Raw genomic sequence first — 16,689 nt, 5'->3', positions numbered from 1 at the left:
AAATCACCAGATTAGACATAGCATAACTCTAAAGGGCATGCTTGTTTTAATGCAGTAATTACTATAAAATCACCCAGCTCTTGGCTCATATATTGTATGTAGCTTTAAAGCTGCCTAAGTCAACAGTATGCTAAGAAATAAAGGAAACAACATAAATCACTTCACTGAAACAGGCATATAAGAAATGGAGGAGCTACTGGAAGCAGACCAAGCTGCAGCGTGGAAAATATTCAGCAGTTTATCGTAGTTGTTTATCAGCTTCATTAAACATTACATTAAGCAGATGGAAAGACTCCAGCTCAATCTAAAGCAAGTCGTCATGTTTTATGTCGTACAGATCTGTACCTCCTTAAACTTTTGTCTCAATTGAACTTAAAAAAGTTCATTGTATGACTGCTGACCCCAGGCCCAGTTCTTCTTCTCCTAATCCTAGCTACGACCTGGCTTGATTCTCAATCTTACATAAGTTAAACATAAATTATTAAACAAGTTCAAGAAACGAAGATCTTCTCATAAATCTGTTGGATCGCTTATAGCTCCTCCTTACAGAGCATTGGAGGAAAGTGCTGCACCCCCTATTCCGATTCTGTGCTCTGTATTCTGATTCTTTGGCTTGAGTATATAATTGTGAGCCAAATATTCTGTGCCCTCCTTCTTTCATTCTTTCTTTCTCGGTCTGCAGAAGTGATAGCAACAAGTCATGGCCACTGCAGGAAAGGTATGTATATTGTACACTATCTGTTGGTTTTCCTTTATATTTGAAAGCTAGGTATGAATTCACCTCACTAAGTTTGTAAGTTTAAGCTCAAGATTTATTTGTGATATGTGTTTTATATAAAAGTATTCTTATAGACTACAGCTAGCAGTCATGAACATTCCTTATTGATTCTGTATTTAGATAAAATGTTTGTGTTACTTAAAATGATGAACCTTCTTTTACTTAGCTATCAACCATTTTTGAAGTGTGCATTTGTATGAATATATTTTTATTCAAATGAAATAAGACTCTATATACAATTTGAGACATAAAATGTAATATTAGAAAATATGATGCATGAGACGATGTAGAAACAGCGGCCCACGTATGGATATACTTAACTTTTAAATCTTTGAGCTTCAGATACAAATTTAAAATAGAAACGCAATAAAAGTCACCAAAAACCGGTTCCACCATCAGCACCTACAGTCCCAAATACTACAGCTGGAACAGTAATCATTTTAACATTTGATAAGGTTGTGAAATCTCACTTATAAACTCCACTAAAGTCAAACATTGCTCAAGAAGCAAAAACAGATGGTTGGAAAGCTTCCATGTGTAATCACGTATCAGTGTATCTGCAGAGTGCGTAACCATATTTCACTGCACTCATGAGGAACAAAGTCTCTATTCACTACACCACAAAATGTGTATGTGTTTGTTTTTAGGTGATTAAATGTCGGGCTGCTGTAGCCTGGGAACCCAATACTCCAATGGTGATAGAGGAGATTGAAGTAGCTCCACCCCAAAAGAATGAATTACGTATCAAGGTTTGAAATTGCATGAATTAATCCTATGTATAAAAGTATGTTTTTAAAAAAAAAAACCTGAGGCACAAGGTACTGTACACTCTGATCCTGTCTTGTACTGTAGGTGATCGCTACAGGTGTTTGTCACACCGATTTGTACCATCTGTTTGAGGGCAAGCATAAGGAAGGATTTCCTGCTGTGCTTGGCCATGAAGGGGCTGGTGTGGTGGAAAGTGTTGGACCTGGAGTCACAGAGTTTAAACCAGGTCAGAACACCATACAATGCTCACTATTCATTCTGTTTCTCTGGATTGCTGCTTGCTTGCTTACCTGTAGTGTACTGACCTCTTCTGTATGTGTGGTAATGTTTTCACAGGTGATAAGGTCATTCCCCTCTTCATCTCTCAGTGTAGAGAGTGCAAGTTCTGTAAGAGCCCAAAGACTAACCTCTGTGAGCAGAGCTGGTAAGAAACCTAAGAAAGTATATAATGCATTAAAAACAACAAGAAAGCAGAATGCTTAAAGCAAGAATCATGATCATTCGTGCATGTAGAATGTACCCTAAAAAACGTTGGTTAGCAATCTGCAATAAAGAGGTTTGTAAAGTTGGTTAAAAAAAATGTGTGTTACATTTTTTCACAGGACTAGTGACCGATATGCTCAGATGTCAGATACTATCACACGCTTCACCTGTCGTGGTAAGCCTGTCCTGCAGTTCATGGGCACCAGCACCTTTTCCGAGTACACGGTCATGAACCAGATTGCCGTGACAAAGATCCACGATGATGCCCCATTGGACCGCGTTTGCCTGCTTGGCTGTGGTATTTCCACTGGCTACGGAGCAGCAGTCAACACCGCCAAGGTATGTGTAGTGCTGTGCTCTGTGAATTAAAGCTAGTAGCACTAAGGCTAGGTGAAGTACTGCATAATGGTTTTGCCACAGTTAGATTTGGGTTCATATATGACAGTATGTGGTTACAGGTTGAGCCAGGCTCAGTGTGTGCAGTGTTCGGGCTCGGAGCTGTAGGCCTTGCAGCAGTCATGGGATGTAAGAATGCTGGAGCCTCCAGGATCATTGCTGTGGACATAAATGAGCAGAAGTTTGAAAAAGCGAAGGTATTTGGTGCCACTGACTTTGTAAACCCCAAAGCACACAGAAAGCCTGTCAGTGAGGTTCTGGCAGAAATGACCAATGGGGGTGTGGATTTCTCCCTGGAGTGTGTGGGTAACGTGGCTGTTATGGTAAGTAAGCTGTTCTAATATTTTTTGCGTATGGCTCATTTTCTCTACAGTATGACTAAATTGTATATAAATAAATTATTCTTGATTCCCTGAAGAGGAGTGCACTGGAGGCATGTACTAAAGGTTGGGGTGTGAGTGTACTTGTTGGCTGGACAGACGTTAGTGATTTTTCTGCTCGACCAATTCAACTAATTGCTGGAAAGACCTGGAAAGGATCGCTCTTTGGAGGTAGCCTGGTATAACATAGTCTAAAGCTACTGAATAGACTTAGGGTTAAATTTCACCATTATGTGGCATTAATTTCATTAATAACAAATGTGCTGCAGTTGATTTTTACATATCTGTGTGTCTCAGGCTTTAAGAGTAAGGACGCTATTCCAAACCTAGTCCTAGACTACATGGCTGGTCGAATAAAGCTGGACGAGTTTGTAACCCATACTATGAATCTCGAGCAGGTCAACGATGCCATTGAGCTCATGAAGAAGGGGGAATGGTAAATGCCTTGTTATTCTATTGCTTTCAAATATGTTGATTTTTAAAGTTTAACAATTAATCTAACAATTATTTCCTGTCTTACAGCATTCGAACCATCCTGAATGTGTCTAAATGAGAAAGGCACAGCTACTTCAGATCGTTAGTCATTACTGCTTCTGCATATATTTTATCATTTAATAAGCTTGCTAATATGAATTCTTTTTTTTTTTTTAATTGGTTAAATATTATATAACCCTGCAATACTCAAAAGGTTTTGGCTGAAATACTCACATTACTCAATTAGCGTATTTAACCTGCATGCTGTTATAAGCTTATAAACCACATACTGGAATTAGATTATCTAAAAGAGTTCAGATATTATACAATCAAATAAAAAGCTATGGGGTGGAAGCCATTATGTAAAATAGTTGCATGTGGTAATAAAAATGCAAATTCAATGATGCGTCTGCCTTACATCTTTATGAGCTCATCCTATTTACACCAAGACTTTTACAAGAATGGGGAGCCTAGTTAAGTGATTACCTACATGATTAAATAAAATGACCTTGGAGAATCTGCCACATGCTAAACTGCAATGAAACATCTGTTACTTTTTATTTTGCGGAAATCACTTTTGAATATGACTGCAGGCCATATGATGTCCTTATGGAAATTTTGAAATACCTCCTTGGAAGATTGAAACCATTTGACGAGCTATAATCCAAACGATATTTTACAAAAATAATCTGCAGACCAAACAGCAAATGCATTTATGTATTTTAATATAGTGTCTTGGTCTTTGCCAAGCTAATAACAGACATGAACTGTACATCCTCATCTATTTTAATAAGCCAAAAAAGGAAAAAAAAACCTCCTCAGACATTTCAGTAGAGTCGTTTGAACTCTAAGCATCTATTACATAATATGATGGGTTCCATCTGCCAAATATCTCCCTGAACAAACATACCCCCATTTGAACTACTGGTTTAGTAAACAAACCATATCGAGGAGGGTTTATAGTAAATAGTAAAGTTCTTAAATGGCCAGACATAGAAGGGGTCAGAGACAAGGACATTTGGCACATAAATTACATTATAATTTATTTGTGTAGAATTTACTATGCTGTTGCAAGTCTGTATAAACAAATATCTCAACCTCCCCATACCAAAATGCAAAACTGGACCTTACACTCAAACACTGACAAAGAGAGACACAGGCAGTTTACTCACATTTGGGTGAAAAACACAAATCCTAGAGACCATCCACAGGGAAAATCTGCTTTAATACAGCTTGAATGCAGATCAATGAAATGGGTTTGACTGGGTTTTAGACACACACAGTGCACCAATGACCAAAAGCCTATCAATGTTAGATCAACCATGCAGAACAGTTCTGAGCTGCATCAGCCAATTACATTTGAAAAATAACATTTCTTTAAATAAATCACTACATAATGATCTGAATTTCATGAATTTCATTGTGAGGCACTCTTTTGTAAACAGGAGGATGTTGCAGGGAGTATGTCTGGGATAAACCAGAAAGGAAAGAAAAAAATGTTTTAAGATTTTATTACGTCTGTTTGGTATCATTTTGAAACACATGACATGCTTACCATTCATACTTGGACACACAGAATAAATCCTGAATTCAAACACAGCTTGCTCAATAAAGTAGTGTGTGTGTGTACGCATGTATATGCACGACGCATGTATATTTATGTACACACACACGCACGCACCCACACACACACAAAAGGGGTGGTGGCACTGCAAGCAGGTCAAAAGTCAGTGCCTTCCAGTCTGACCAGATCCAAGTGAGTCCTATGACTGTTCAGATGATAAATTCATAAATAACAAATCTCCATTTCTTGCCCAGTTAGACACTCCATCAACATGGCCATTTGGCCAATAATCTCCTGCCCAACAGAGAACCACAGTGTGATTGGCTTATCAGTGACAGGGGCGGCGCAGATGTGTCCTCCACTGGGGCCAGGGCTTGTGTTCTCACCCAAGCACTCTACATCTGTGACAGGAAGTGAGCACGGCCGTTTTCATCAAGTCGACGAGTGAGAACCTCACAACCTGTTTCAGTCACCAGAAGTGTGTGTTCAAATTGGGCAGAGCGTTTCCCATCTCGAGTAACAGCTGTCCAACCATCTGGCCAAGTCTCATCCTGCCAACCACCTGCACAGAGGAAAAGGGCATGTTTACAAACGTTCAAGCACCCTTGGAAAAGAAGTAAGGACTGGAAGGTTTCTGATGTGTAAAGACCAAGCCAGCTTCACATAAACTGGCATCGGTTTATCAGACTGTCAGTGCAGTGTCTGCATTTAGCTAACTATTAATTATCGTTATAGTTAAAAGGAACAATTATAATGCATTTCAACATTTCGATCAGTTGATACTGTGGTTGAAGACATTCATTCAGGTCCATATTGACCAAGTTATTGTTACTTAAGCAGTCTAATAGATTATCTCGACAGTATGTTAGATTTGAAATAAAATAATGACCATAGAGATTTTACACCTTCAGCTTTAATATGAGGGTATAGATGTCAAATTTAGGTCAACAGTGTAGACCATACATAATTGGACAATGAACTGTTCAGCTGTTCTGGGGTCAGGTGTGCGTTATTCCTTCATTATTTCACCCTCGAATACACAGATGGATGGTCTCGAGTTAATTTCAAATATGAAGAGTGACATTTGCACTTAGAATCTGCTGCTGTTTACTCTGAATAAGAGGTCCACAGAGCTGTCACTGCCAGAGAAGACAACCATCATTTAAGTAAAAAAAAAATCAGAACATACTCATCAGAATGATAGCAAAATATGTTAAGTGTGGCCAGATCTACTAGGAAGAATTCACAGCGGGGCTCAGGAACATCAAAAGGCCCAGGAGACGACAGAAAACAACTGTGATATGTGAAGATGACAGAAGAACTCTTTCCCTTCACAACAGAGGTAGGTATATCAATGTCAAAGTCAAAATGAGGATGACACAAAAATCAATTTGGATCAGAATGATGGGGAAAGAATATTATAAAGAAGAAACACGCCGTTCATGATCTGAAGGATACCACCTCATGTCACAGATATATATGGCTCCTGATTGGCCGGGTTCTCTTGTATTTATTGTTGTGACTGCTGACAACTGACTGCTGTCAGCAGGATGTATTCTGAAGAGTACATGGCTATATTATCTGCTCAGTCTCACTTTAATGCTTCAAAACTCATTGAAGGTGCTACACACTGTAAATGGACAATGATCTGAAGCATACTTTAACCCTTGAAACTGGGGTGGTGGGGGCATGTTGTACTTGCCAAAGACTTCACCCTGTTTTGATGTAAATAAATAGAAAAATAAAAGCTGAAAGTTAGCTAACATAACCATCAATGTCCATTTAATTTATGAAATTGACTATATATATATGTGTGTGTGTGTGTGTGTGTGTGTGTGTGTGTGTGTGTGTGTGAAGAAATTGTTTGCTAATGCCTGCTAAGGTTGGGTGCCATTATATCAGTGCCAAGAGCATGTCTCAGGGTATGTTCATACCGAAAGCAAATTCACCGTCGGAAATATCGGTGGGTTGCAAATAGCTGCTGAAGGGAATGTGAGATTGCAAACAGTGAAATCCTGACTTGTAGTGCAGCACATAAACAAAGCTGATCTACTTTCACATTCATGAATATTTCACGTGCCATCCATGTTGACCAGCTGCAACAACTGTGAGTGTTTCAAAGATAGTTCACCCTTTCAAAAATTCATTCACCTTCCCCAGAAACATGGACATATAAGACACTGAAATATCTGCAGAATCCCAACCTGAATATATGATTATAAAATCTTTCTTTTTTTGAATGCAAGGTCTATTTGCAAGAATCAAACAGACACATCCTGTGAGCACTGAGCACTTATGTGCAAGTCGAGAGAAGCAGAGTTCAGGAAAGCAGCTGTGTGCAGTGGAATCATACCAAAACACAGTCCCTTCCTTCACTAATGTACTCTGCTTGGTCAACCACAGCAGACAGTCCTGAGTATAGGGTTAGTATGAATGATTTATGGCAAATTAAATCGTGAGACTTTATTAGACTCTTACCTTCACAAATCATTGGCTCAATCGTGAAGACATGTCCAGGTTTCATCACTCCAACAGCTTTATTCTCTACACACAAACATAAAACTCGGTCAGGACAGGTTTTGTAATGCACGTGTGCCTAAATGTCAAGCACACTAACAATTACTTTTATAGTTCAGCAGAACATAACATGTGTGCTCTTCTAATTTGCTTGGTATGTGTGTTGGGATGCATGCAAAAATGCTTACTTGCATAATGTGGAACATTGGGTGCCGTGTGAAAGAGTTTGTGGATGCCATGACCACAGTAACTTCGCACCACAGAAAATCCACTAGCCTGTGCATGTTTCTGAATGATGTTCCCCAGCTCACGATAACGTACACCAGGCTTCACTGAAACAACAGGACACAAAGCATCCCATTAGTCAGCTGCACCATGCTACAGTGCAGCCCTGACCTCTACAGGCCACAAAGTGTATGCAAAGCAGAATATTACACTGAGAACCACAGAGAAACAACTGTATACGCATGTTGTGTCTTATTCTAAAACCATCATACAAAGCTAAAGCAAAATGCATCTCTCTCTTACCAGCATCAATAGCTTGCATTAGGCATTCATACGTCGTCTGCACCAGCCTTTTTGCCCCTTCATCCACCTCACCCACAAAAAATGTCTCATTCAGGTCTCCATGGTAACCGTTGTGGAAAACAGTAATATCCACTGAAATATGAGAAGTTTAGTAATATTGAACAGTGGATATTTATCCAACACCACAAACATGTACAGCCATACACAGTACTGATTTTTATTTTTGTGTGTGTATGAGTGTGTATGTGTGGACGCAGATCTGACTACAGAAATCTACAAATATTCAAAAGCAGTTCTATGAACCTGTTGATCTTCTATCTAGATAAACAAATACTGATCTGCACTTTCAATTCATTATCTGAAAACAGGTGACAGTGGGAGTATTTTTGTGTGTGTGTATCTGCACCATTAAGGATGTCCCCTTCTTGTAGGGTGCGGCGGTCTGGTATTCCATGGCAGATGACCTCATTAACTGATGTACAGCAAGACTTTGGAAAGTTGTAGTAGTTGAGGGGGGAAGGATAGCAATTCCGTGCTGTGCATGCCTGCAATGAACAGAAATCTAGGTAACTGATATGTTTATAGTGTTTTTTGGTTGTATTTTACTAGACTAGTCTTGTGTGATTATATCAAGAGGAAAAAAATAGGACAAATTCCAGAGTTTGGAGCACACCAGTGAAAAATTTGCAAAACTGTCCATACGAAATGAAACATGTCGGTTTATGACGAAGCAACTCACAATAAACTGGTGGTTACATTTTTTGCAGCATGCTAATTCAGACCCGACCTAAAAAAATATAAATCTACTTCCTTTGCATTATAGATAAGCTTTGTATGTTGCATGTATTAGTAATTATATTCAGTAGATGCAACACATAAAACATTTGTCAAGCTCAAAGGTAGCAAAATTTACTAGAGCAACAAGACTAAGCATCTAAGCATCCTTCTCTTCTCTACAAAAATCTTTGTTGTAATATCTGTTTCGTTCTCGGTGATGGGTAAACAATAATTAGTAAATAAGGACATTAACAAAATTTAGTACTGAAATAATTATAGCCATAAAGAAAGAATGGTCAGAAAGAAGAGAGAATTACCAGATGTACAGCATGATCAATCTCCTCTGTTGTCACTCCAGGTTTCACCATCATGGCAGCAATCTCGAGCACCTCTCTCGCTAGCTGCAAATGAATGATCCAGACAAGTTAACAAGTGATCTCACCAATCATCACCATGAGCAATGTTAACATGCTACGCAGTCTAAAGTCATCATTATGCTTGCCATCTACCAACTTTTGTATTTTTAACCAGGAACAATTTTCTGCTCATCTGGCATTGTTATCTTCTGATGTTATCTCTGTTATACACGTTGCAAGTTCACAGAACACGGTGTTCAGAGCAGATCAGTTCCCTGGACTGTCCAAAGAAATTCAATTCCAGTAACATCAACTTATAAAATTCACTTCTTTGTATTTAACAAAGATGACGTACAATGCACTTTGCACCTTAGGTACTGTAATGGAACATTTACACAGAAGACCAAAATGCCTCAACTTCCATTTGGCAATACCAGACGTTAATCATAACCAAAAGAGAGAGAGAGAAAGAGAGAGAGAGAGAGAGAGAAATCCAGAGTACAAAACTGGATTTACCTTGCAGACGATTCTCATGCCCTCAGTCTCTTCAGGAGTAAGGATTTTAATTTGGGAAGTCCCTTTAAGTGTCTGCTCCGTCTCAGACATCCCTACCAACCAACAAAATAACACCAGTCACTAAAAGTCCAGCTGACTGAATTAATATTCACTATTTGGATCAACCATTTAATCCTTCACTGATTTATGGAGGTCTCATATAAGACAGTTGCACTGAGGTATAATCATAGGCAATTTAATAGACAATAATAATAATAATTTAAAAAATCAAATAAAAAAATACTTCACTCACACAAACACTGTGAATAAAAAACAAAAAAATAAATAAATAAAAAACTGCATCGTTCAAAAACTGTTGGACAATACACCACCTAAATTCAAGGTCCTTATACCTGCCTTTGTCACTGCAGTGAGCAAAAGAAAACACAAACACACATTGCAATAACACTCATACAGGTACGAAAATCCAATAAATATTAGAATCATCTCAAATACACCCAACATAAAGCAGAGCAGGTAAACAAAAAAAAAACCCAGATCTATAGGAAAGCAGGAACTGTCTACACTGAATTTACTATTGCATATTAATAAGCTATTACTGGTACTCAACTACGCCCAACTATGACCCTGTTACTAATGGTCTTGTTTCCCATTACTTACAGGATGATTCCACAGCTGTGGTTTGAAGAGGAAATAAAATATAGTTCCATACAATTATATATTGTGCATAGATCTACATATTACCTGCGGTCAATATATAGAGCAAGATCTGGTTATGAAATGACTGCTTAACTTTCTAAACCAACTATTAAAGACAAACTGATGAAAAAATTATTTGTTTAATCAACCGATATAAGTAGGATCCTCTAACTAAAAATGTTGATGAAAAATGTTTAGTCAACTAGACGAAGAAGGGTTAAAATAAGAGCTATAAGGAAACAAATGGCTGTTATTTAGGAAATGCAAAACAAAAGGAATCGGTTTAGAGGATTACATTTAGTTACATATCTGTAATCTAATGCACGTGTGTTTGTGCAATTAATTCAGTCTTACCCAGGGGGTGGTCAGCATAGTCCGGCCTCTGAATGTGCCCTGGAACAGGACGCATGGGTGTCTACAAAGACAAAGCAAACAAATTTATCTTTAAAATATCTTTTTTTTTTTTTTTTTTAAATTCTGGATTCTTTTTTAATGCATGTTGTTTTATTTGTACTCATACCAATGGATAGTAAGGTCGCAGCTTGCCAGAGTACTTATATCCAGGCCAGGGATCTGTGTTGACCTCCTTCCCCATGCAGTTCTTCTCCTCATCCTTTTTGTCTTCCTCTGTCAAACACCCAATATCGAGGTCTATTATACACATCACCAGCTAAATCTACAGGAAGCACATTAGGAGCATGATACATACTTGCTTTCTTGTGGAGCAGTTTGTGAGTACCCCAGCTGCCTTTGAAACATTCCTAAAAACGACAAAAAGGTTTGTAAGCATGTATAATAAATGTTTTGTAAGTATTTATGACACAATTCTCAATGAACTATAAGAAAAGTACAGGTTTATATGGATGCGCTTGATTCTAAAACATTTATTTATATATAGAAGGTGTTTCTTGTTACAGCACTGTGATGGTTTTCAAGACAGGGAAGAGAAATCAAGACGGGGGGATCAAGTTGGTGAAGGAATGACTGTTGTAGGTGAAAACAGAAATTAGCTTGTCTCATGGATGTTCCGTGACATTTAACCAATTAACTAATGAATATTTTATGTTTTTTCTCCAATTGCATTCACTGCTGTTTTATTTCTTACTTGAAAACCTATAAGACAAAACCTACAATCTATAATCAACTGTCTGTCTATCTCTCACAGAACAACCTCCAAGACCCCAACCAGTCTGGCTTTAAAGCAGCTCATTCCACAGAGACAGCCCCTTTGGATGTCTCTGAGAAACTTCATGCTGCTAGATCAGCCAAACTGTCATCCGTCCTTATCCTCCTTGACCTTTTCAGCAGCGTTTGATACGGTCAACCACAAGACTCTCTTGTCAACCCTCAGGAGTCTTGGGATTTGATGATCAGCTTGGGAATAGTTCGCTTCCTACCTGGAAGGACGCTAATATCGGGTAACATGGAGGGGTGTGACATCTGCTCCACACAAACTCTCTACTGGTGTCCCACAGGGCTCAGTACTTGGTCCTCTTCTTTTCTCCCTTTATACTCAGTCTTATCCACAGCTTCTGATCGGATCTCAGCATGTCTGGCAGAAATGGATGACTGCTCATCAGTTAAAGCTCAATCCTAGCAAAACTGAACTGCTGTTCATCCCAGGTCATTTGTCCCCAGTTCATGACCTTGCTATATCCCTGCACAACGATCTGATCTCCCCTTCAGCCACAGCTCACAACCTTGGGGAACCATGGACAATCAACTGTCCTTTTCCTCTCATGTTTCTAATGTAAATCGCTCATGTCACTTTCTTCTCTACAACATTAGAAGGATTCGGCCATTTTTGTCCACACAGGCTGCTCAAGTACTTGTTCAGTCTCTTGTCATTTCTGGATTACTGCAACGCACTGCTGGCAGGTCTACCTATGAACACAATACGTCCTCTGCAAATGATCCAAAATGCACGGCTTGTTTTCAACCTGCCTAAGTCCTCGCATACCACCACCCTGCTGCGATCCCTCCACTGGCTCCCGGTAGCTGTACGCATCAGGTTCAAAACACTGATGCTGGCCTACAAAGCCAAAAACGGACCAGCTCCCTCTTACCTCAAAGCCCTCATCACTCCTCGCTCTGCACTCCGCACCCTCCGATCTACCAGCACTGCTCGACTTGTTCCAACATCTCTCAGGGTAAGAGGCAAGTATACTACAAGACTCCTTTATGTTCTGGCACCAAGGTGGTGGAATGAAGTCACTGGAAGTCAATGAAGCTGAGTCACTGGCTATTTTCAAAAGGAGGTTGAAGACCTACTTATTCAGGAAAAACTTCAACTAGCACTTCTTTCTATCTTTTGCATTTATATAAACATAAAAAATAAAAATAAATAAAAAAACCTTTGAAACCTTTTCATTGTAACTTCACATTTACTGCATTTGGCAGATGCCCTTATCCAGAGCGACTTACATAAGTGTTTAAATCTCGAACATTGGATACATTAATGCTGGTTCACTACGTTACATACTTAAGATACTTTGAACAATGTTTTAAACTCATGGTATCTTAAGTATGTAACATAGTGAACCAGCATTAATGTATCCAGTGATAGAGATTTAAGCACTTATGTACGTCGCTCTGGATAAGGGCATCTGCCAAATGATGTTTTGTGGCTATTGGTAAGTAAATAAGACTGACTGGCACTTTTTGTTCACAATAATGTCATGAATAAAGTTCCTGTGTTTTGAGAAAATGGCTACAAGAATTAGGATATTCCTGCAAAGACACATGACTAGTTACTTAATTATTAGTCAAAAGTCATGCATTAGAAACAAATTAACCTGTCGCCTCTCAGTCTGTTTCTCTTAACAAAAAATTACAATTGCCTAATGATTAATCATTCTGTGTCACTATACTATATTCTATACCATATACTATACTATATACTATACTTCCAAACACTGATGACTGATTGGCATCCTGAAATCTGCTGGCTTTGTTGTCATGTCTTAAAGAAATAGTCTTAAATGATGGAGTAGTACAAGAAGATAAAAATCTAGGGCATTGCTTCACACTTAGTCCATCGCTAATGAAATCCAAACCATGTGCAGGTTTGGATTTCTAAAAGGCACCAAACTACCACTGATGAGCAAAGCAAATCATGAGGACACTATCTTATAATTAGGAAGCCTGATATAACTGCATAATATACTTTTTTTAAGACCTGGTGTTCTATACAGTATTTGTTATAAAGTTGAGCAGATATTGTTTATAGACTTAACAAATACATGTGCAGTTCACTTGTGCAGTTCTCACACAGCATCACTGAGATGTAATTGCAATCTCTTCTTGTACCACAGTTTTAAAGCCCTTTATTGTATGGCATAACAAAGAATGTTTTTTGTCTATTTGTCTAATCATCTCTCCCTAAATCAGTGCACAGCTAACTAGTGCTTAACAAACCCAGCACTGCCCATCCATCACTGTGACTAACCGACATGTGAGTATTTTTGGAGTGATACTGACATTATAATCAAGTTCACACCCCATATACAGACCCTGCAACAGGTGGCCGACATGAGAGAAAACCGACTAATAACGCCACATTAAACGAGAGATTTGATCTCAACTCATAAATCCCTTCTGTATTTGTTCTTTATTTAACTTCATACGTGCTTTATGATCAAATTAAACTAAACGTATAACTGCAGCAACATGACCCTCAACACACTGAAGTACCAATCCTGAATTAATCCTTAATCTCTGAAATATATCATTAAAATGTCAGCCTGTGTGGCTAGGAATGCAATACGTGAATTAAATCATGTATTTTATCTTATCGTGGCTGCTTTTTGTCTTGAAGCAGAGCCAGTTTTGGGCTCTACCGCTGTGCTAATGCTCATGCTAATGCTAAAGCTGCTGAAACTATCAAGCTCCTGGTGCCAAACTAGTGCACAGTAAACCGGAAACCCCTCGATATCTAGTTTGCTATATTAATTGTGTTCATCATGTGAGAAGTGTACATGAAAATACGTAAATATGCGGCACAAAAGTAAGAAACCAAGCCGGGTAACCTGGCCCACAGAGCTTGTTGTGCTAGCTGTACGGCTAAAACCGGGTGAGCCTAGTTTTAGCAACGTGCTAGCAGGTTCGTTAGCTTTGTACCACATAAACAGCAAGGATCAAGCGGAACCTGGGAACTACCTGAGAGCAGAAATATGATCCTTGGATCCCGAGTTTAATACATGTGGGACATTGCAGTTTTGCTTCTTTACTGCAGCCTTCTGTCTCGCACGCCCGTGTCGCCACCACCGCCGCCATGCTTGAGAGAGAGAGAGAGAGAGAGAGACAGACAGAGAGAGAGAGAGAGAGAGAGAGAGAGAGAGAGAGACAGACAGACAGAGAGAGAGAGAGAGAGAGAGACAGACAGACAGACAGAGAGAGAGAGAGAGATCAGCACGTGAGGGAGAGAGAGAGAGACAGACAGACAGAATGAGAGAGAAAGAGAGCAGCACGTGTGTGTGTGTGTGTGAGTGTGAGAGAGAAAGAAAGACAGACAGAGAGAGAGAGAGAGAGAGAGAGAGAGAGAGAGAGAGAGAGAGAGAGAGAGAGACTACACTACATAGGACATGGCAGTGGATTCACTAAAACATTAAATACCCGGTAAAAAGTTGTTAGTTCAGCGTCTAATAATCTGTCTAAACGTCTAAAAACTTCCACAAGTATTCACTCTTACGCAGCTCTTATAGAATGTTCGTGTTTGACGTGTTTTCACTTTTCTTCTTTATTAAAAATCAAGTAAAAGGTAGTGGACCAGTGTGGGCTGTGTTTTAGGCAGCTGGTAAAAAGTCAAGTAACTAAGCTTCTGCATCAGGGTTTTATAGTTGCATTAGACAATTCTTAAGTTTTTATATTTATTTCCTTTTTCGATTTCAATTCTACACAAAATTGCACCCTTATGTTTATAATTTGCGTGCCAACTGGGATATGCAACATTCATTCATCTTCTACCGCTTATCCGAACTACCTCGGGTCACGGGGAGCCTGTGCCTATCTCAGGCGTCATCGGGCATCAAGGCAGGATACACCCTGGACGGAGTGCCAACCCATCGCAGGGCACACACACACACTCATTCACTCATGGAATCACACACTAGGGACAATTTTCCAGAGATGCCAATCAACCTACCATGCATGTCTTTGGACCTGGGGAGGAAACCGGAGTACCCGGAGGAAACCCCCGAGGCACGGGGAGAACATCCAAACTCCACACACACAAGGTGGAGGCGGGAATCGAACCCCGACGGTGTGAGGCGAAGGGGCTAACCACTAAGCCACCGTGCCCCCCTGGACTATTAGGCTATTTAGTGTGATATCAGTAATACCACAGATATTTCTTTATTTGTACTGGTTTTGTAATAGACATGGACTGGCGTGTCTGAATAGAGAGAACCACACTGACCTCTGCTACATAGACAATTTCACTTTGTGGTGAATACTGCTGTGCTGCTATGATGGAGGATACCCTAATGAAGTGACGTGACATACGGCTGTGTACGGTATGGTGACCCATACTCACGTACATACACAGTTCTCTGCATTTAACCCATCCAAAGTGCGCGCACACACACACAGCAGTGAACACACACACACACACACACACACACACACAGCAGTGAACACACACACACACACAGCAGTGAACACACACACACACACACACACACACACAGCAGTGAACACACACACACACAGCAGTGAACACACACACACACACAGCAGTGAACACACACACACAGCAGTACACACACACACACACACACACACACACAGCGGGTTGGGGTTCGGTGCCTTGCTCAAATCGTGGCCGGCCCGAGACTCGAACCCACAACCTAAGGGTTAGGAGTCAGACTCTCTAACCATTAGGCCATGACTTACCCATCAGATCAGCTTGACATATAATTTAATATAGAAGTGTCTGACACTCATCCATGATAATGATGATGTTTTATTACCCACAAATGTAATGGACTCTAATTTACATTTAAATCTCAAAATGACAGTTTTTAAGGATAATTAGGGACTTCACTTCTTGTGCTTTTAACACTGTTTGTTGGCTTGTTTTATTAAATTGACCTCTAGAGGGCTTCATTTACCTAATCATATTTATGAAATGCTTCCATACATACTTCCATAACTGTGAGTAAACTGGTCAGCTACAGTGACAGTCACAGAATTTCAAATTGCTTTATTTTTCTTGTGTAAGAAAAAACACTTTTGTACTATGACCTCTGGGTTTAAAATGTTCAACCCTACATTCAGGTATCAGATGACAGCACATGACAGCAAAAGTTTGGCTAATGAATGACTTGCCATAACTAGAATATGACTGCTGTGTGCTGTCCATTATTATTATTATTATTATTATTATTATTATTATTATTATTATTATTATTATTATTATTAGGATACCTCTGTTTATAGCATACCTATGCGAGC

At 39.4% G+C, this 16,689-nt stretch overlaps 2 protein-coding genes across 2 annotated transcripts; one reads left to right on the top strand and one right to left on the bottom strand.

Annotated features, from left to right (window-relative positions):
* Positions 1-565: 565 nt before the first annotated feature.
* Positions 566-3,680, top strand: LOC132847179 (alcohol dehydrogenase 1-like). The gene is made up of 9 exons (XM_060872211.1): positions 566-718; positions 1,426-1,527; positions 1,631-1,772; positions 1,883-1,970; positions 2,149-2,368; positions 2,488-2,748; positions 2,844-2,976; positions 3,103-3,241; positions 3,328-3,680. Exons 1-9 carry the CDS (start codon positions 701-703, stop codon positions 3,356-3,358), a joined length of 1,134 nt encoding a protein of 377 aa, XP_060728194.1. The 5' UTR covers positions 566-700; the 3' UTR covers positions 3,359-3,680.
* Positions 3,681-4,485: 805 nt separating this feature from the next.
* On the bottom strand, positions 4,486-14,552 carry metap1 (methionyl aminopeptidase 1). Its single transcript, XM_060872210.1, has 11 exons — positions 14,395-14,552; positions 10,946-10,997; positions 10,757-10,863; positions 10,591-10,651; positions 9,538-9,629; positions 8,983-9,066; positions 8,295-8,433; positions 7,889-8,020; positions 7,549-7,692; positions 7,322-7,387; positions 4,486-5,405 (listed from the first exon to the last, which is right to left on the bottom strand). Exons 1-11 carry the CDS (start codon positions 14,509-14,511, stop codon positions 5,239-5,241), a joined length of 1,161 nt encoding a protein of 386 aa, XP_060728193.1. The 5' UTR covers positions 14,512-14,552; the 3' UTR covers positions 4,486-5,238.
* Positions 14,553-16,689: the final 2,137 nt, after the last annotated feature.

Source organism: Tachysurus vachellii, chromosome 6 (assembly GCF_030014155.1).
Source record: "Tachysurus vachellii isolate PV-2020 chromosome 6, HZAU_Pvac_v1, whole genome shotgun sequence".
NCBI lineage: Eukaryota > Metazoa > Chordata > Actinopteri > Siluriformes > Bagridae > Tachysurus > Tachysurus vachellii.
This window is presented reverse-complemented; position numbering and strand designations above follow the sequence as displayed.